At 37.5% G+C, this 22,325-nt stretch overlaps 1 protein-coding gene across 8 annotated transcripts in view; it reads left to right on the top strand.

Moving 5' to 3' along the window:
• Positions 1-22,325, top strand: part of RABGAP1L (RAB GTPase activating protein 1 like) — an 828,618-nt gene that overhangs the window by 187,082 nt on the left and 619,211 nt on the right. For all 8 annotated transcript variants that reach the window (XM_075527714.1, XM_075527698.1, XM_075527727.1 and 5 more), the window contains one exon: positions 1,312-1,453. In XM_075527714.1, the coding sequence (XP_075383829.1) occupies positions 1,312-1,453 (142 nt within the window). The remainder of the gene's footprint in view (positions 1-1,311; positions 1,454-22,325) is intronic.

Raw genomic sequence — 22,325 nt, forward strand, 5'->3', positions numbered from 1 at the left:
GTGGATGCCAAATCTCTTATAGATGGTGACACAATACTTGCATATAATCTACATATATTTTTCTGTCCACTTTAAATCATCTCTAGATTATTTACAATACTGAAAACCACATAAATGCTATACAAATAGACCTTCACACTTCCTCTTACTGATCCTTGGAGTATTTGCTTTGGATATTAAATCATTTCTCCCACCCCAAATATTTTCACCTCTGGTTGGTTGCATGAAATCTGGACCCTATGGATGTGGACAGCAGAATGTCCTGGCTTACCTGTTGTAATGTCTCAATTCGTGCTCTATATTTTACTTCTCTGGGTTCTAATATCCACTGCAATCGCTACACAGAACTCACAGACAAAATTCGTGATTAAAATGTTTATTAAGGAAATTAACAAGTTGTAATGCCAGTGAGAAATGCTGAGGGTTGAGTTGTTTATCAAGACATGTTACAAAGTTCTATCAAATCTGCTACTAAATGTTCAAAGGCCATAGCACTCTATTGTAAGACTCCACTCTAAGGCATTCAGTGTAAAATCCATGAGTCAGCAGGCCCAACTCCTTGAATTAATGCTCAAAGGCTTCTCATTCCAGTACACATCAGCCCGAAGGCACTCAGTCCACTTCTGTGGGTAAGCAAGCCTATCTTCTCCAATTAAGTGCTCAGAGGCACCCTACTCCACAAGCTAGCCTTCTGCTTAATAGCACTCAGCTTTGTTTCATGGATTGGGAAGTCCATTACTTGTTGCATGCTTTGGCTCTTGGTTCTGCTGCTGCTCCGCTGATGGTATGGCTGTTTTCTGGACCCAAGAGGTTCACTGCACAGGGATCTTGGGTTCAGAAAACACTCTCCATTCCTGTCTCTTACAGGTAATGAGATCCCTCCTCCTGCTTCTCAAAGAGCTCATTTTATACACAGCAGGATGTCACTTCTGAGAATTTTATTGAAATTGCAGTTGAATCCATCAGTTTCTTCCCCTCCCTTCTTACAGTCCCATACAAGGAAAGGAATTTTGGTAGAGGTAGAGACTTTGGCTGGAAGAGCCACATTGAATAATTCACTGCCCCTGTACCTGTCTACCTAAGAACCTGTGCTGCCTCACTGTTTTCTAATAAAAAGAAAATTCCTCCCAGATGGCTACTATTTACTGTGTTAGCTAAAATAACAGTAGCGGTTAGAATATCATGTGAAGAGCAATGTACTTTGAAAGTTATAATTTCAACTTCATATTTGTTGCATATCTAATATAATGTGCTTCTCTTTGTTAATTTACTCATGTTCTAATATTGAAACACATTTTCTGTCTTTCTCAGTCTGAGGGAAAAGGCCATAACACTGCTGGAGATTCAATATATGAGGTGGTGAGTCTACAGCGAGAGTCTGAGAAGGAGGAGCCTATCACTCCTACTAGTGGAGGAGGTCCAATGTCACCCCAAGAGGATGAACCAGAAGAGGGTAAGTATTGGGACTATTCAGCCTTCTCCCTTTATACTATAGTTACTTTACTGGTAATCCCCAAAGGGATTGTGTGCTTACGCGCGCGCATATGTGTGTGTGGTTTGTACAGGCGTAGAGCATGGATATTCCTACCCTTGGGCTAAATTTGGTTCCATAGCACAAAGAAGAGAATATGGTTGCTTTGGTTCCTTCGTTACATGATGCCTGTTGTCACATACACAGCTGTTTTAATTGGACAGTATCACTGCTCTTTTGTTATGAATTTTACTTCATTGAAGTATTTTAGAATCATGTAATAATACGTTTCAAATTCTCTCAATTGTTTTTGGATGATTGGTATGTCATGCCCTTGCGTTGGACACTACTGAGTTCTGAGTTGTATTTTTGTTCTTTCTATATTACTTCGCACTCACTTTTTGGAAATAGTGTGATAGCTGCTCTGTTCACTAGCTGAATGCTGCTGAGAGATGTTAAGCAACCTCATAAGAATCACATAACATTTGGCTCTGTGCTTAGTTTTCTTTCTGTAAAAAAATAGAGCTAAATGGAAGAGCTTCACTCCAAGCCTTTATATTATCTGTTTGAAGCCCCAGGTGGTGTAAAAATGGTTAGCATACTTGGCTGCTGACCAAAATGTTGGCAGTTCAAATCCACTGAGAGGTACTTTAGAAGAAAGGCCTGGTGATCTACTTCTGAAAAATTAGTACAATTTTACTCTGACAGACATGGGGTCACCATGAGTCAAAGTCATCTTGATGACATTTGCTCCCCATTTCTGTGTATAGTCTTGGCTTATCTGTGTATAGTCTTAAAAAAAAACCTCACTGCCATCTATCTAGTTGATTTCAACTCATAGTGACCCAATAGGGCAGGGTGGAACTGCCCCTGTAGATTTAAAAGATTGCAACTCTTTATGGGAATAGAAAGCCTCATCTTTATCCTGTGGAGCAGCTAGTGATTTCAAACCACATAACCACTGCACCACCATGGATTATTAAAAGTAAATTTCTGAATTTATGCCTTCTTTAAAATAAGCATCATAGTATTCTGTCTTTATATGAAATTATTTTGTTTTTATAGCCCAACATAGTAGCTATTGTTTATTGAGAATTCCTGGGTGGTACAAATAGTTAGTTCAGTTGGCTGCTCACTAAAAGGTTGAAGGTTCAAGTCCACCCAAAGGTGCCTGTCTCAAAAGAAAAGCCTAGTGGAAAAATAAATAAATAAAAGAAAGAAAAGAAAATTAGCTATTGAAAATCCTGTGGAGCACAGTTCTACGTTGACACACATGGGTCACCATAAGTTAGAATCAACTTGATAGCAATTTAAAAAATATATTTATTAAGTGATTGAGGAAGAACCAGTTACTCTGAAGGAAAAAGATGAGGCTTTTTACTTCTATAAAGAGTTACACTCTCAGAAATCCAAAGGGGGCAGTTCTGCTTCTGTCTGAGAGGATCGCTATGAGTCAGAATCAACTTGGTGGCAGGAAATTTGGTTTTAGTTTGATTTGAGGAGCCCTGGTGGACCAATTGTTAAGTGCTGGGCTGCTAACCAAGAAGTAAACCTACCAGCCACTTCTCAGGAAAAAGATGTGGCAATTGAAAATATCATGGCTGAGTTAGACATTTCTTGGCTCTCAAAGTAACATCTTTTCTCTTTTAACATTTCAAAGTGGGTTTTGTGGAGCAGACTTGCCCAATGTAGTAAATATATTGTTCAATTTCTTGACTGAGGCTTCCATGACCACTGGTTGTGGATCCAAGTAAAATGAAATCCATGGAAATTTCAACATTTTTTTCTGCTCATTTTTGTTGTTTTATATATATATATATATATATATATATATATATATATATATATATATATATATATATATATATACACACACACACACACAACAATATACTATAGTGTCTGGGGTCTTAAAGGCTTGTAGTCAAACCAGCACACATCTAAGTAAGGAGTCAACATAGAAGAAGCATACCAGCTTGTGTGATCTAAAGATGACAATTACAAAATATGAATATGGTAAGGAACAAGCATCAGAACACACCCAGTTTGTGGAGGGCTATGCAGGACAGTTGAAGTCCATAATCCATCTACAGAGTAGCTAGTCGGACTGAGCTGCAGGCAGATCTGCTCTAGCCACAGGCAAGAGTTTCCAACAGCCTTACTATCAGGCAGAAACCGTTGTAATCTTGATTATCCTGGATTGAACTCAACACTTTGGCCAATTTACCACCCTATAGATGTGACCTGAATTTGTTCTGGGTGCAAGTATTTTTAATTGGTTCCATGACAGAAATTTCTTCCCTGGCTTTTTGAATGTTGATGGGGGTCTTTTCCTTCTTACTCATTGTCTGCATTTTTGTCTTTATGCTATTATCATTTTATCCTTACCACCTTAGTGTTATTTTGTATTTAATTGTTTTCTGTTGGGTTTCCCAGCTGTGAAGCACAAGAGGAGTGGATGCATAATGATAACCACTGATACAAGGGGATATAGGGCATATAGGAGTAGGGATTGAGTGATAGGGAGGTAAAGGGGATTTGGGGAGCAAATAATTATGGCATGAAGGGGAGAGGGAGCACAAGAATGAATTGAAATTGCATAACTCATTTTAGAGGTGGTATAATCAATGGGGGATGCTTTAATATTGATGTGATAATGATTACACAATTCTCTTTGATATAATTGAACTATTGAATCTATGATATGTAAACTATTGGGGAAAAATACTAAACATTTAAAAATTTTAAAGCATATAAAAAAGAATATAAGTAGAATTCTTATCTACTTTGTACATGTCCAATTTGAGGACATTGGTTATATTCTTCAAGTTGTGCAACTGTTCTCACCCCCTTTTCTGAATTGTTCCTCTCCATTAACCTAAAATTTCCTATCAAATCTTTCATATTGTTGTCAACTTGATCCCATACAGATATTTTTTTAAAAGCACTATGCTTAAGGCAGACATTCTTTATTAGTTAAGCTAAACCATAAGTCTTTAAGAAGACCCCAGGGGATATTTATGGCTTAAGATTTAGAGATTAACGATGACCTTAGGGCAATAGTTCCATATTCATGATTTGTAAGACATAATATTATTAGGATGTCAGTACTACCCTAAGCAATCTATACATTCAATATAATCCTGATAAAAATTCCATTCCAGCAGCTTTCTTTAGAGAAATGGGAAAGTCAGTCCTTATCTTTATATAGATTGCAAGAAGCTCCAAGTAGCTAAAACAATTTTAATAATGATGTGTGTCTGGAAAAACATCAGAGCTCCCATGACTTTACCAGGGGAAAGGAGAATCAACCTCATCAGAAGTTTTATGAGGCAGAGGTCAGACATGCCTCCACCCTCCAAACTTCTTTAGCAATTTTTTTCCCTTTAGCAATTCTAATACCATCCATCCTACCCATGGTACTCTGGTTCTCTGCTGGATTTGATAATTTGTTGTAATGGCTATATTATAATATTCATGATGAGGAGGTTTATTAGAGAAGTGAACAGGTTACAATTCAGAATCAGAAATGCTCAGGATAACTGCTTAGTTATGACTTCAGACAATCAAGCATTCTTGTCTCTGGCCTTCAGTGCCTCAGCCATGTGCTCTCTTGACCTGTGGTCCAGTCAAGTGTTACAAAACTCCTTTAGCAGGGTCAGTAAATGCCCAAAGGATATGCTACCATAAGCCTCAGCTGGAGGTGCTCAGATCTAGCCTCTTGCTCTTGGAGGCACTGACTCTGCTTTTGGCTGAAAGCATTAAACTGCCTACTCTGAGGGTTGGGAAACCCAGCGCACTGTCTTATGCTCTTGGTGCTGATGCATTGCTGTGGCCACCACATCACCACCGCATTACCACCACATTTCTCGTTCAGAGCCCTCTGTCTCTTGGAATGAGGAGGTCTAGTGTGCAGAAATCTCAGGGTCCAAAGGGAGCATTTAATTCATGGCTCTTCTTTCCTTATGGTAGTGAGATCCCCCTCCTTGTTCCTATTTTAAATATGATACATTGTACAACTAACTAGTGGTTAAAGACTATGACTATTCATAGCAAATATCAAAGAAATTCACTGTACCAAAGCAACGCTATGTCTCCTGGTCTTCTTGCTTGGGCCTTTGGCCTTGCTGTGGCCTGGCCTCTACTTCCTTTGCCATTTCAGGCAGCAATTTATAAACTACCCTGCTGATGGCTCTTCTGCCTTCATGGTCTCAGGAATTCTTTGCATTCTTGCTTCGGAGGTAATGCTCGTGTAGCCAAATGACTGCCAACTAAACTGCCCAGTCCCTTCTGTTAGTGCTTCACATGCCCTATTTGAATAGGCTCACCCAATCATTGGGTGGGAGCTACAGAGACTTGGGTAGAAGAGCAATATTAAGAAATTTTATTTCACCACAATTAGGGAAACAACTTTTACCTATATAGATGTATTTTGTAAATATTTTCTCCTGCACTGTAGCCCCTTCTCATTTACTTAATAATACCATTTTAAAAACAAGGTTTAATTTTGATGAAGCCCTGTTTGTCTGTTTTTTCCTTTTGATCTGGGCATTTTGAAGTCCATCTAATAAATCATTGCATAACTCAAAGTCACAGCGATTTTTATTCTATGCTTTTTTCTTTGTTTATAGTTAGATTTTATATTAGGCCTGTAATTGAGTTAATTTTTCATATGGTTGGAGGTAAAGGTTTTATACTTTATTCACATTAGGTCTGAGAAATAACTATTCTGAACCTTATATGTAAGAAAATAAACTAAAAATGTAAGTAAATAATATGAAGTCTTGGTACTAATAAGTATAATATGCCAAAGTCAAACATATGTTAATGTAATCCTGAAGCACACGACTTTGCATGGCATATCATTTATATCATGGTTCATTTTTCTTGTTAACCACTGAATTTATGTAATTTGACTTTTATTTATGAATGTTTTCATAATTCCTTTAAAAAGAAGTACTGATATATTCTAACTTGGTCTAACATTACAAACTTTGGATAGAAGAATATAAATACAATATAAAAATTTCAACATAAAACAGCATAGTGTTTGGGGTTTCATTATGTTTGAGAGCATTTTTGAAGAATTATTTAAAGCATGTAAATAAACCTTGTGCATAGACTAAGAAATATTGATATTTATAAATTTAAATTATTTTAGCCAGAAGCCTAAAAATACTTCTTCAGACAACTTAGAGAAATCTACTAGAAGTTGGAGTCAAAAGAAGTCCTCTAGACACTAAGCACAATTCTAGCTTATGTTCCACGCATTTTGTGTAAAAATGACTAAATGCCTTTTGGGGCTTGGAAAGATATTTTATGATCCAGTGATCAATTTACTTTAGTGTTGGTGTTATGTACTATTGGATTAGATAGGGTTCTCTAGAGAGATAAAACCAGATTGCTGATAATTATATGTATATATTTATAAAGATAGCTATATAACACAAGAAATGAACTGTTAAATTATATAAATAGGTAGATATATAATACAAGAAATGAAAAGTTAAATTATAAAGCAGTACAAATGGCTCAGTGCAACTCACTCCCGTGAGAGAGCTGTGACACACTAGCAGTCCTTCAAGTCTTGAGAGCCACCAGGTAGTTCCTCTGTAGAGAGAGCTAGCCTATCCCAGTACAGGCAGCAAACAGCAAGGCAGGTCACCAACTGTCAGCCAGGTTGCCAACTGTCATTCCCCAGCTCCAGAGATGTAAATTCCAATCGTGTGGTCTTAAAGGGACCTCAACTTACAGCGACGCAGTCCACAGGATAGGCGTCCCACAGGTAGTGTACCCTGTAAATTGAGGCACAGAACAAGCAAGGCAGCCACACACTGGTCCGATCATTAAAGAGCGAGAGACAAGAAAGGCGAGGCTCACTGAGCCATTTATCTCTCCGCTCTTCAATTAATCCCACTTGTGTTTATCAGCCAGGCTGGCACAATAAACTATCTCAACTATTTAGCAGAAAGCTAAATAGAGCTTAAAATTCACTTTTGATATAGCTGTGTGAGCGTTGTTTTGACATAGTTTTATCAAATGGCTACCTTAAAATGTAAAGAAGCAAGGGCAGATGAAATGAAATTGAGAATATTGTGTAGGTAAAATCAATTGATATTTATCGATTAACTGGATTATCAGACAGCTGGAGAGAAGGAAGAGCAAAGAATCAAACATTCAACCTCCAGGGTTCTAACTTGGATGATTGGATTGTGTTGGTTCTAACCAATGAGAATTAATATAGTCAGGGATTTAATCTTGCTTGAATCTGCAATCAATACTTATGGATGCAGTAGTCAAGAGCTCAAATGACACATTGCACTAGGTAAACCTGCTACATAAGACATTTTTAGTGTATTGAAAAACAAAGATGTTACTTTGAGGACTAAGGTGTACCTGACCCATGTATCTGAAAGTTTGGCATTGAATAAAGAAGACTGAAGAAGAATTGATACATTTGAATTGTGCTGGAGAAGAGTATTGAAAGTACCATGGACTGCTAAAAGACAAACTGATCTCTCTTGGAAGAAATATAGCCAGAGTGCCCTATAGAGGCAAGAATGGCAAGACTTTGCCTTATACACTTTGGGCATGTTGTCAGGAGAGACCAGTCCCTGGAGAGGAACATCATGTTTGGTAAAGTAGAGGGTCAGCAAAGGGAGAGGTAGAAGGGAAGGCTCTCGGAGAGATGAATTGACACAGTGGCTGCAACAATGGGCTCAAGCATAGGAACAATTGTGAGACTGACTCAGGACTGGGCAGTGTTTTGTTCTGTTGTGCATAAGGTGGCTATGGGCCAGAACGAACTTGATGGCACCTAACAACAACAACCAATGAGATAGGGAACACAGGAGATGGAATATGGTAGGCTTGTGAGATCAAGACTTGGCTTTAGATCATCCTGTATTTGAATTCTGGAACATTAAAGTGGAATTTTTCAGGTATTGTTACTTTCAAACAGAATTTCTATAGCTGGAGATAAAGATGTGAGAGGCATCATGATTAAGAAGTGTAAATGACTACAAAATTACCTGTGGATAAAATTTAAGAGAGGTGGGTTAAAAATAGGGTACAGTGCAAACAAAGTGAATCAGGACAGATGATCCCTTCAGGACCAGTGAGAATGGTAATACCGGGAGGGTGGAGGGAAGGTGGGGTAGAAAGGGGGAACTGATTACAAGGATCTACATAAAACCTCCTCACTGAGGGACGTACAACAGAAGAGTGGGTGAAGGGAGATGTTGGGCAGTGTAAGATATAAAATAAATGAGGGAGAGTCCAGATTGGGGACACAAAGCCCATCTGTAGGCAGCTGGACATCCCCTTATAGAAGGGTCATGGGGAGGAGATGAGCTAGTCAGGGTGCAGTGTAGCAACGATGAAACATAAACCTCCTCTAGTTCTTAAATGCTCCCTCCCTCCCTACCCCCACTATCATGATCCCAATTCTACCTTACAAATCCGACTAGACCAGAGGATGTACACTGGTATGGATAGGAACTGGAATCACAGGGAATCCAGGACAGATGATCCCTTCAGGGCCAGTTGTGAGAGTGGTAATACCTGGAGGGTAGAGGGAAGGTGGGGTAGAAAAGGGAAACCAATTATAAGGATCTACGTATAATCTCCTCCCTGGGGGATGGACAACAGGAAAGTGGGTGAAGGGAGACGATGGACAGAATAATTATAATTTATAAATTTATTAAATAATTTATAAATTATCAAGCGTTCTTGAGAGAGGGGAGAGTGGGGAAGGAGGGGAAAAAGAGGAGCTGATACCAAGGGCTCAAGTAGAAAGCAAATGTTTTGAGGATGATGAGGGCAACAGATGTACAAATGTGCTTGACATACAATGGATTGTGATAAGAGTTGTATGAGCCCCAAGTGAAATGATTATTTATAAAAAATATAGTGTACAGGATATCCCTAAGAGATCACTAACACTTAAGGAGTAAATGTAGGAAGAGAAAGCACTGCTTAAGATTATATATATATCAGAAGAAAACCAAGACACTATAATAATAGATTAAGGGGCAGAGATCCTCACAGGGAGTGTGATCAGCAGTCTTTTCAAATGGAAAAAAGAAATTCAATAAGATAAAGATTGAAAATTGTTCATTGGATTTGGTATTTTTTGTGAAGTCATTGAACCTCAGTGAAGGTAAGAAGTAGATTGAGGATTGTGTAGAAGTGAAGAAGGTAAGATCAGGACATAACCATTCTTTGAGGAAATTTGATAATAAGAATAGGAAAGATATTAGAATAAAAATACTAGGATATATTCAGCCAGCAGGGAGAATTTGTAGGGTTTAGGAGATTTCAGCTTGTTTGTAGCTAAAGAGAGAGCTAAACATAGAGAGGAATTTACCCATCCAATATTTAACCATACAATTCCCCGACATGTCTCTGAAATGGCAAATGCTGTGTTCTCTGCTTAGATGATTTTTTTCCACTTAAGTCCGCCTGAGTAAGCTCTTCAACAAAGGCATCTTAACAGTCAAAAGAGAATAGTAATTTTAGTTTTGTGGCAGCTTCTATACTTAGAAATGTTTCAAAATATTTTCTGTGACATTTTAAAATAGGTTACTCAGGCAAATTACCTTTAAAATGTATTTAATAGAAAGTAGCCAGGCAAGACGCTTGGCAAATCTGCTTCTCAGAATTGTCAAAAACAGCTGTTTTAGGGCTCTGAAAGCAACCAGAATCCTTCAACAAATAGAGAAGCAGTTATTCAAGTAAATCTGCTGAACCTTTTGGTGAAAACAATGGGATTCCATGATGCCTTAGGCCCGGAAACTGTTCCCATTCCGCTCTTTCTTTCCACTGACTTGGTGCCTTGGGAGTATTATGGGGTAGACTAAGCTGTGAAGATAGCAGCTTTGTTCATAGTGCCAGAAGAGGATTTAAAGCAGAATGCGGTAAAACCCCATGTCTCTGGGAATTGTTGGGAACAATATTGATCTCAATTAAAAAAGAATGAAGGAGGCCAATGTTGGAGGTAGTAGGAGATTGTATTTTCTAGTTAGGACAAGCCACAGACTAGCACACTAGCCAGAATTTTTTTCCCTATATTTTATTAGGGGCTCATACAACTCTTATCACAATCCATACATATACATACATCAATTGTATAAAGCACATCCATACATTCCCTGCCCCAATCATTTTCAAAGCATTTGCTCTCCACTTAAGCCCTTTGCATCAGGTCCTCTTTTTTTTTCCCCCTCCCTACCCGCTCCCCTCTCCCTCATGAGCCCTTGGTAATTTATACATCGTTATTTTGTCATATCTTGCCCTATCCGGAGTCTCCCTTCCCCGCCTTCTACTAGCCAGAATTTTAACAAGGGTATCTGGGGAAATGAGACAGCTATAGTGATCCGTGATAAGATCCTACATATTGCTGGTGGTTTAGTATATGAGTATATGAGCAAGGCTGTATCCTCTGGAAAAACTACACAGGACTCCAGCTACCTACATGTTGATGCTGAATGTTAGGGCTTGTTTATGGACAGTGCAGGCATGAGAGGGCCCTGTGGAAAATAAAATCCAGGGTTGACTAGTAAATGGCCTAAACTTTGATTGTAGTCCCTAACCCACTGCAGGCTAGAAGACTTGCAGTGTACTAACTATGACCAATCATTGCCGGGTCATTAAACTATATTGACACAGAAGCAACTCCTAAGAAGTCAGATTGAATAATAATAATAGTAATAACTTAGCAGAGATATTAGTAGCCACACATTATGTGGCACACGGACTTCATAGAATTCATGTAGTTAAATCACTAAAAAAAGCCAGTAAATCAGCAGCAACAATAAAGAGTAATAACCTTCAAAGATGAGAGAAAATATAATTCATTATTGATACATATACTGTCTAATCTATGATTTCAACCACAAATATTAGGAAGATTGTAAATAAATAGGTAAGTGGACTCATAAGTCAATAAAAATTTTCTAGGATGAGATACCTTTGTACCTGCTTGACAAAGACTTCAAAGCAACTATTAATAATATTCAAAGACCTGAAAAGGTTATGCTTAATTAATTAAAGGAACTTATGGCAACAATGGAGAATATGAATAAAGGGGAAATGTAAAAACGGAGTGAAAATAAAGTCCATTTATCAGTTTACAAGGATGGGCTGCTAACCACAAGGTGGTGGTTCAAACCTACCAGCTTCTCCATGAGAGAAAGGTGAGGCTTTCTGCTTCCATTTATAGCCTTGGGAACTCACAGGGGCCATTCTAATATGTTCTGTAGGGTTGCTGTGGGTCGGGAAACTTGATGGCAGTGAGTTTATTCTTTTTTGTTGTTGTTTCTTTTAGTCATTTTGTGCCACTGTTGTGGCCTGGTTGTTGCTATGCTGCTAGAAGCTATGGCACCAGCATTTAACTATCCACAGGGTCCTCCATGGTGAACAGGTTTCAGTGGAACTTTCAGACGAAGAACAGACTAGGAATAGGAAGAAGGGAATAGGCTATTTACTCCTGAGGTATTAGTCACTCCAAACCCTTTGAATAGCTGTAGAAAAAAGATTAGAGTACAAAAAATAGTTGATGATATGGTCAAAATGCTGAAAGAAACAAACTAGCCAAAACATTGTCAGCCAAGAATATATATGTATATATTGTCTTTCAAATTATCTTTCCAAAGATGAAAATGAAATACAGACATTCCAAGATAAAACAAAATTCAAGAGGATAGATTGTTGGCAGATTTGCCTTACAAGAAATATTAAAGGAAGTCCTTCAGGCTGAAAGGATACTAAATATGCTAATGATCATTGAATTGTATACTTAAAATTAGTAAGTTTTATGATATTCTAGTTGTAGTTCAGTAAAGCTGTTGAAAATGCATTTGCCATTTAAGGTCTGTTGTTTTTTTCTTATACCGATCCAGTTATTTTTAAAACCCTCCTTCCTTGTCTTACTTTGTTTTGGTAGTAGCCTTTCTGAGACTCACTCAAGTAAGTGTCAGAGTTTGGGATGAGTGCAGATATATGTTACATCAACATTTGTACAGTTTCAAAATAAATCCCCAAGGGTATATAAATATAATTTTGTGATGTTTAATTTATAATGTGGATATACCTTGCTTGTAGAGAAATAAAAAATAAACCATTTCTTTTATGTATTTGAATGAGTACTTCAACCCTTTAGTATTCAAATGAGTAGACTGGCTTTCTAAGTTAAATATGATTTTCAGCAATTGATTGGACCAGAGCATTACTTTGGGGCTGTCATTCTTCAAGATCTGTAGAAACTTGCAAATTGTACTGTATTCTGTGTTTATAATGGTCACCAGTCTAACATAGTCAACACGATATAATGGTTAAGAGCATAGACTCTGGAGTGAGACCCTGTGACATCTACTCTCTTTCTCATACCTTCTGGTGGCACATCCTTGAGCATGCTACTCAACTTCTCTATGATTCATTTTCCTCATTTGTAAAATGGCAACTACCTTGGATTTTTATGAGAATTAATCTTTTTATAAATCATTTAGCCTATGGGTAGCACACAAGATTAATAATTTATGTTCTTTTCTACATATTAAATTATTTTGAAATAACAATTTTCTCATACTCTTCTAATTTTGAGAATATCTACTAAAAGTTTTACTTGGTTTAAATCTTAATATTTTATATCATATGAGTGAAGCCTATTTCCAAATAGTCCAGAATTTTCATCTTTCGAATTGATCTTTCACAAATCCATTCTTTTCTTCTACGAGAGAAAACCAACTTCTTAATATTGTTGTCAGTCATCCAACCTCATTGCTGGCAAAACAGAAGCATAACATGTAATTAGTATTTATTTTTGTTTACTAGGCCAGAATTTGGCGTTTAGTTGAGATGACAGTTCTATGAGTGAGACTCTTCAAGATTTCGCATTTTAAGTGTAGGAAGGCAAAGAACATGCTTCTATTTCACTCATCATTTTGAGTATGTCTGGCACATACTTAGTAATTTTTAGATAAATGCTGTATAGTAGATTTAGAAATTACTGAATACTCTGTATAGAAAGAATTTTAGACATCATTTTGTTAGTTACAAGCAGCCACTGCTGACCGTTGGTTATATTTTTCCAACAATTGTATTTTTCTAGAATTCACTAGCCGCTCCTGTGGAGAAAGATGTGGCATGTGTTGCTGTAAAAATTACAGCTTTGGGAGCTCTGGTACAGTTCCATTCTATCTGTACCGTGTCACACTGAGTTGGAATCAATTTTGGTTTGTTACATATTTTAGTGCCATTAATATAGTACTATACCTATACTTTCATTATATTTTCCCAGAAATATTTAATATTTTTCTCATAATTGTAAGAGAATATAGAATTACTTACATATTTAGGTGAACTCAGAATCATTGAGATGTGAATGGTGTGATGGTTAGGAATTATGCCAATTAGACACTCATGGCTAAGGGTAGGCTTAGAGTCTAACCTATCAAGCAGGTCATAGCCTGATGACAACTCTTTGAGGGTGTGTTTGGCCTTTTGTATAAAAGAGAGACCAAGCAGAGCTGATTTCTGTTTGGCCCTTAACCTTTTGCTAGACCTGGCTTCTGCATCTGGTTCATCAATTTCATATTGTGTTACTTGCCAATCTCAGGAACAGTCAGTGGACTACCTATGTTGGATTCATCTGGCTGACCTTGGATTCATTTACCTCTGCATCCACAAGCCTGTGGCTCCTCTGTGCTTCACTATCCTGCTTCCTATTAATGAGCTTTCATGAATACACAGTCAGGAGAAACCTGACTTGAACCAGGCTTGACTTAAGTACTTCTACAGTTGTGTTAGCCATTTCTCAACATAAATCTCTTTCTATATAGAAACACATACAAGTTAGACCGTTTTTGCTTCTCTAGAGAACCTAGCCTAACACAAAAGGTAAAAGAAAGTAGCATGTTTCAATGTTTTTGTCAAATATATAACAAAGGCCTTTTGCTTTAGGACCAATTGACATCTCTACTATGTTGAAAGATTTAAGAAGTATTATATATCATTTTCTTGAAAGATTATCCAATATAGGAAAAGAAGGCCTTTTCTTAAAACTATTTATTTACTTAAGCGCTGTTTGACTTTTGCGTTTGTCCGGGTAGACTTGAGAAACAAATTCATGGACACTTTTATGTGTATAAGAAAGAGTTTTTTATACAACGGCAGTTGAATATTGAGAAAACATTCCAGCCCAGTCCAGATCAAGACCATAAGTCCAATATTAACCCATATGTCCTATACCAATCTGTAAAGCCCGTTTCAGAATCACGAGACATATGCAATGGTGCCGAATACAGGAAGATCACAGGCCTGTGAGTGGTAAGTCTTGTGGATCCAGTGGCATTGTAAGCATCTCAGTGCTGGCAGGGGTTTCCATGTGGCTTCTCTGGTTGTGAGACTTTAGCATACTTTCATTTGTCTGGTCAGTAGAGCATCTCTCAGGGATTGAGTTGAGAGAGATAATGTGTCTCCCACCTCCAGGGAAGAAATACAAAAATTCCCAGAATCATCAGGAGTAGGCCATGCCCACACAGAGGCCTCATTGGCTATGACCGGATTGACAGGCTAGACTCCACCCTACACTTTCAATCCTAATATTGACACCAGATTATGTAGTTCCCACAACTTTCTCTTTGTTATGATCAATATTCTATTAAGAAATAGAGTTGAAGACAAAAGTGAGTAGGATAGTATTTAAAGTAGAGATATTTCAGAAATAGGTTAAATGACTTAAACTTGATCACTGTCTTAATTATTTAGTGCTCATAAAACAGTAATATTACAAGTGGATGACTTTCACAAACAGAAATGTATACTATCACAGTATAGGAGTTGAAAATTAGAGCTCCAACTCTAGAGAAACACTTTATTTGTTGGTTTTGAGGGTGAAGGTTCTAGTCTCCTTTAAACATTATCACTTGAGCTCTTCCCATGTTTTGGAATCAGTCTCAATGCTGGGTGTAGTGGCTCTTAGTGTCAGAATTCTGGCTTTAAGTAATATATTCTCCTCTCACCTCTTCTTCCTTGGTGGTACTGAAGTGCCCCATTCTCTGCTAAATTCTCTCTTCTTTTATCTCTAATTAAAGGAAGGGAGGCATTGCAGCATAGTGGTTATGCATTGGGTTGCTAATCACAAGGTCAACAGTTCAAAACTATCAGCAGTTCCACAGGGGAAAGGATGAGGCTTTCTACTCCTGTAAAAAGTTACAGTTTCAAAAACTCACATGGACTATTCTACTCTGTCCTGCAATGTCACTATGAGTTGGAATATATTTGATGGCAGTGAATTTGAGTTTTTTGTGAGCCACTGTTCAGTGCATAACCACTAGGCCACCAGAGCTCCCCATGAGTTTGAGGTTTTTTGGAGGATAGAAGGTGATAATAGGTCACACTTGAGGGAAACTCCTCTTGGATTAGAGCTGTGACCTGAGTATCCCACCCTAAACCTGCATCCTTAATATAAGAAACATAATTGAATCCTCTAACATAATTTTACTCTGCCTCTAATGCCATAGGCAGACATTAGGATTTACAACTCAGGAAAATTGTACTCGAGCATAAATTAAAGGACAACCATTCTATACTGGGAATTATGGCCTGGCCAAATTAACACATTTTGTGGGTGACACAATTCCGTCCATGACAATCACTGAAGAAGTCCTAAAACATGAGGATTATAGCAAAAATTTTATTGTGTTTTCAGCATATTGTTCTGTCTCCTGGTTCCCCCCCCCCCCACCTTTCTTGTATATACAGAGAACTTGGGTTCAAGGTGTAAATGGTGAATGCCTGGTTCTCACACAACTAGAGCTTCAGCTGTCATCTGTCATCAATGAACACACTCGATTTGTCTTATTGGTTAGGTTAAAAATCTAGGAATTTAGCTTGATACGTGATATAACTTCTTATGATAATGTCACTCCTCTTCTTAAATTCTTTCATAGGTTTCTATTTCACTCAATCAAAGATTTTGTATCATGGTTTACAAAACTGTATTGAATCCTGCTTCCTGATTGTTTATAATTCTGAGCTCGTTTGTTACTACTCTTGCCAAATAGTTTCCACAGTGCCCTTTGCTGTTCTTCCAACATACTAGGCTACTGCACTCCCTGGTTCCTCAGTCTAACTTGTTTTTCGCACAGTTACGCGATCCTTTCTCTCACCTCCTTCCCAAATCTCAAGTGCCATCTTTTCAATGTGGTCTTGCCTGTTCATGAAGTAGATAGTGAATGAATGCATGAATATATATTTTTTATTTTATAGTGTTTCAAATTAATACTAGAGAGTCTAGAAAATTCAGAGGTAACATCTCTGGGATTGTATTTGAGAATATAAAAATACATAAATGTTGAAATTTCTTATTATCAAATTCAGTCAGAATAGGAACAAGTCATCTGATTTCTGTGGGTTTTTTTTTTACTTCTTAATACTTTTTCATGATTTAAGATATCTCCTTGTCCTTTCTAACTCTATTAGCATTCCCTATACAAAAAAATTCTACAAAATCAGAGTAGGAAGTAATAGTTTCTTTTCTTTTGTAGATCAGGCATTTCATACATTTTCAATACACTTTATTATTAGTTCTGTAATTGACATTTCTGTCAACGCAAACATCAAAAGTTAGTGCTGGAGGTGGCATAGAAATGTTTTCCTGCTGGGGGGAATTGGAGTATTCTTTTATTTAATTATTTTCAACAATTTGCCTGTCAAAGCAAAAGTGGAAGTTCAAGTCACTCTAAATTGTCTTAGCTCAGCCTGTAATTTAACTAAAAAGGGATACAGATTTTAAAAGACTAAAATTGCACCTAATTTTCTGGGAAAGATCTAAAGTTAAAATGAATTAAGGTATCTATATATGTTTTTAAAATGCTATTCAAAGACTGAAGTGTGTTAAAGGGTATCAAATTGAATGCAAGGAATCTTAGCAGAAAGTTAAGACCATCAGTGCAGTACTAGAATGTTTTAAAATTACCTTGGCACTTTTATATACTTCCATGTGTTCTGAATTGTTCTTGCTGTTGAAGCTTGAAGTGGTCTTGGTATTACTTTGTATAAAATGTAAACTGGCTTTTTGTTTGATGACCTCATATTTGTATTTAGTTACTTGGGTAGTAAGCTACAAGTCGAAGCTATTTGTAGACCACATATGGCAAAAGAATATGCTGTCCTTTAAGACATATGCTCAAGTAATTGTAAAAGACCAGATTTGATTCACAGTAATGTTAGGTAAGCTTAATTCTTGATTGTATTTTTTAAAGTTTAATATAATATATACTTTGTATTGTTATACTGTCTGAATGGCCATGTAGAAATTAGTCCACTAATGTAAGTGACTGATGTTACATATTACTTCAAACTAATTATGCTCACAAAATAGTCTCAAACTCAATTATAATTTATCTCCTTTTAATCTTAAACTTCTAGTCAGATTAGAGAGAAGGCAATAACCAATTTTAACCATAAGAGCACATTTATAAATGAAGGTTTCTATATTTCTGGAAAAAGGGGCAAAGGATAGAAAATATTATTATAATCATATATCATTCACATATAGCAGGCCCTAGTTGAAGAAGCGCTTCTCAAAATTTCAACATTCCCATGCATTATCTGAGGATCTTGTTAAAATGAAGATACTTATAGGTAGTCCCTGAGTTATGATGAGGTTCCATTCCAAAGATCTTCTTGTAAGTTGTTAGTCTGACACAAGTTAAATACCGTATATACTCGAGTATAAGCTGAGTTTTTCAGCACATTTTTAATGCAGGTTTTGTGGTAAAATTAGGTGCCTCGGCAGATATTTGGGTCGGCTTATATTAGAGTATGTATGGTATTTCATTTCCTTTTTTTAGTTTTCATTATTGGTATCTTTATAAATTCAACTTTTGTGTTTTAGGGATTGCAAACATCTAAGTTTATATATATATTTCAATACATACATATAAATATACAATTCATAAATCATTATTTTCAGTTGTATGATTTTATATCTAGAAAACCCCAAAAGCTCCACAAAAGTTCCCAAAAGCTCCACAACTGGAAGTGATACAGGAATATGGCAGAGTGGCAAGGTACTTCTATTTAACTTCATATCATCCGTGAATAAAAATAATTTCACCTCTTCTTCCCCCAGACAGATACCTTTGATGTCTTTCCTTTTACTTATGTTGTTAGCTAGGACCTCCAATATGATGTTAAATAGAAGTGTGGGTAAGGGGCATCCTTGTCTGGTCCCCTCTTTCCGTGGGATTGTAGTCATCTTTTCCCCCGTTGGCTGTTGCCTTTTCAGATAAAGCTTGTATTATAGTAAGGAATATTCCTTCGATTCCTATCTTCTTGAGTGTCTAAAACAGGAATGGGTATTGGATGTTATCAAATGCTTTTTCTGTGTCTATTGATATTATCATGGGGGTTTTATTTTATTTTTTTATCAATGTGACAAATAATGCTGATGGACTTTCTCATATTGAACCTTCCCTGCATCTCTGTGAATTATTCATTTTATAAAATGATGTATTCTGTTGTCAAGGATTTTTGCATCAATGTTCATTAGAGATATTGGTCTGTAGTTCCCAATTCTTGTGGGAGCCTTGTCCACATTAGGCATTAGTGTTATGCTAGCTTCATAAAAATAGTTTGGGAGTTTGATGTCTTTTTCTGTGCTCTGGAACAGTTTGTGTAGGATTGGTGTCAGTTCTTCCCTGAAAGTTTGGTTGAATTCTCCTGTGAAGCCATCTGGCCTGGGGGAATTTTTATTGGTATTTCCTTGATAACCTTGTTTATTTCCTCTATTGCTATGGGTCTGTTGAGATTCTGACATCAATCGAGGATAGTCTAGGGAGGGGTTGTTTTTCCAAGTATTTGTCCATGTTTTTCAGGTTGTTGAATTCATTGGTGTACAGGCCTTCGTAATACTAATTAGACTTTTAATTTCATTAGGATCAGTTGTAATTTTCCCTGTTTCATTCCTCATCCTGATTATTGACATTTGTTCCTTCCTTTCCTTGGTTAGGTTTAACCAAGTCTCTGCTCTTTTAATTTGGGAGTTCAGTCCATTGATATTCAGAGTTATAACATCCATCAGTGGACTCTGTAATGTCATCTTGTACCTTTTAAGTTGGATGGTTTCCTATCTCCTTTCTTATCAGTCCATTGTGCAAATGAAAGTATGATTCCTTCTTGCCTTCCTTTCACCATTAAACCAATGTTATCTTGGGGGCTGTTTCCAATGTGTTGACCTCTAGGTGGAGTTGTTCTATATGGTGGTCTACTGTTTGTGCTCAGTGAGTGTTGTTCTTCTAGCCACAATGGGTCAGCAAGGATTTTTTTTATACTGCAGGGTTTCTTTTAACATATTCTTTGATTTTTCACTCCTCTTGGAAGACTCTTACTTCTCCATCTATCTTGATAGATAATTGGGCTGTATAGAGGATACTTGGGTTTACATTGCTTTCTTTCAATTTCGGAAGAAGTTACTCCATTTTCTCCCCTTTTCATGTTGTCTGCTGATAATTCTGAGCATATTCTCACTGTGGTCCTTTATAAGTGACTGCCTTATTCCCCCTAGCCACTCTTGATTTTCTCTTTTTTCTCAAAGTTGGATAGTTTAACTATTATGTGCATTGGTGAATTCTTTGGAATCAATCTAGCTGGTATGCTCTCTGTTTCCCAGATGATCTCCTGATTCTTATATATTTATTTATTAAAATAATTTTATTTAGGGCTCATACAGCTTTTATCACAATCCAGACATATATCTATTGTATCAAGCATATTTATACATAAGTTGCCATCATCATTTTCAAAACATTTTCTTTCTACTTGAGCCTTTGGTATCAGCTCCTCATTTTTTCCACTCTCTCCCCACCCTCCTTCCCTCATGAACCCTTGATCAATTACAAATTACTATTATATTGTCATGCCTCACACTGACCAATGTCTCCCTTCACACACTTTTCTGTCTTCCGTCCACCTGGGAGGGCCTTACATGTAGATCATTGTGATCGGTTCCCCCTTTCTCCTCTCAGCTTCTCCTTACCCTACTGGTATCATTTGCTACTGTCATTATTGGTCCTGAGGGGTTTATCTGTTCTGGATTCCCTGAGTTTCCAGCTCATATCTGTACCTATGTACATGCTTTGGCCTAGCCAGATTTATAAGGTAGAATTGGGGTCATGATAGTTGTGGGGAGGGGGAAACATTGAAGAACTAGAGGAAAGTTGTATGTGTCTTCTATATTATATTGTAGCCTGCCTGACTAGCTCTTCTGTTCCTTGTGACCTTTATGTAAGGAGATGTCCAATTGTCTACAGATGGGCTTTGGGTCTCCACTCTGCACTCCCCCTCAGTCATAGTGATATGATTTTTTGTTCAGTGTCTTTAATGACTGATACTTGATCCCATCGATACCTCATGATCACTGGTGTGCTTCTTCCATGTGGACTCTACTGCTTCTTAACTAGAAATGGCCGCTTGTTTATCTTCAAGCTGTTAAGACCCCAGATGCTATATCTTTTTATAGCTGGACACCATCAACTTTCTTCACCACATTTGCTTATGCACCCATTTTGTCTTCAGTTATCAAAGTGTTGAGAACAAAGTGTTCTTGTGTTGAGGGAGTAGTTGAGTGTAGGACTAATGTCCATATGCTACCTTAATACTTAACATATAAATATATGTACATAGATCTATTTCTAAATCATTATATAAAATATATTTACATATGTATATGCCTGTATTTAGACCTCTATAAATTCCCTTTGCCTCCTACTTATTTCCTCTATTTTCTTTTACCTTCCTCTTGTCCCACTATCATGTTTGACTTCAATTGGGTTTCAGTAGTTCCTCTTAGTTACATTGCCCTTGATTAAGCCCTACAAGATATACTATGCCCTTCTCACCATCGATTTTAGATCACTTGTCATTCCGTTGACCCTGGATTTGTTAACATCCACTTCCTTTCCCACGCCTCCCCCTATTCCATGACCCTCCTAGAACTGCCAGTACTGTTGTTTTATCTTCCGGATAGTTTATGCTGTCTATCGTATCTAGATAGGCCTGCAGAGACAAATAATAAGCACTAAAGCATGACAGAGCAAGACAAAACAACTAAAGAAAACAAATAAATCCAAAGAAAACAACAACAAAAAGAAAGGCACATAAATATTTCCACGTCTGTTTGTTGACCTTTAGGAGTGCTTTCCAGTCCAGTGTGATGGGGTGCCACGCCTTCTCCCCAAAGTCTTTTTTTTTTGTATTTCCCAGGGACTTCATGGATTTGCTCCCATTGCTGCACTTTTGCACACCCTTAGTGTTTTGCCTTGGTGTGGTGGTTTCAGATTGGACACAATTCCTACCCTGTGCCTCCAGTGTTTCCCCTAGAATATCTATGGTTCAGTGAGGGATGTTGTGTCTTGTGGTGGGGCTGGTCCTATGGCCCTTTCTGTGCATTGGCTGCTCTGACTAAGAATATCATCCTCAGGTCTTGGTGGGCCAGGATGTGTCCACTCTCCCACCTTACCTCTTCGTTTGCTCCTGTGTGCTCTGATCAGATGCACCCCTCTCCCTGAGCTGTAGGTTCAGTGATGTCCTCTGAAGTGAATTATTCTGGGGGAGAGGGGGCTGTCCTTGTAGTTTAGATTTGTGGTTGGCCCCACAGACCTTTCTATTGTTTTCCTGCTTCATACTGTTATGTTGCATTTATGGTTTGGTGTACTGGGTTGAAGTCTGGTCCCTCTCTCCCTCTCCTGTGGAGATATAAACAACACCTGCCCTTTTGGTGGGTTAGTGCCCTCTGATTCTTATTTATTAAGTTGGGGAAATTTTCCTCTAGTAATTCCCTTGCTGTTTT

Source organism: Tenrec ecaudatus, chromosome 1, assembly GCF_050624435.1.
Source record: "Tenrec ecaudatus isolate mTenEca1 chromosome 1, mTenEca1.hap1, whole genome shotgun sequence".
Taxonomy (NCBI): Eukaryota; Metazoa; Chordata; class Mammalia; order Afrosoricida; family Tenrecidae; genus Tenrec; species Tenrec ecaudatus.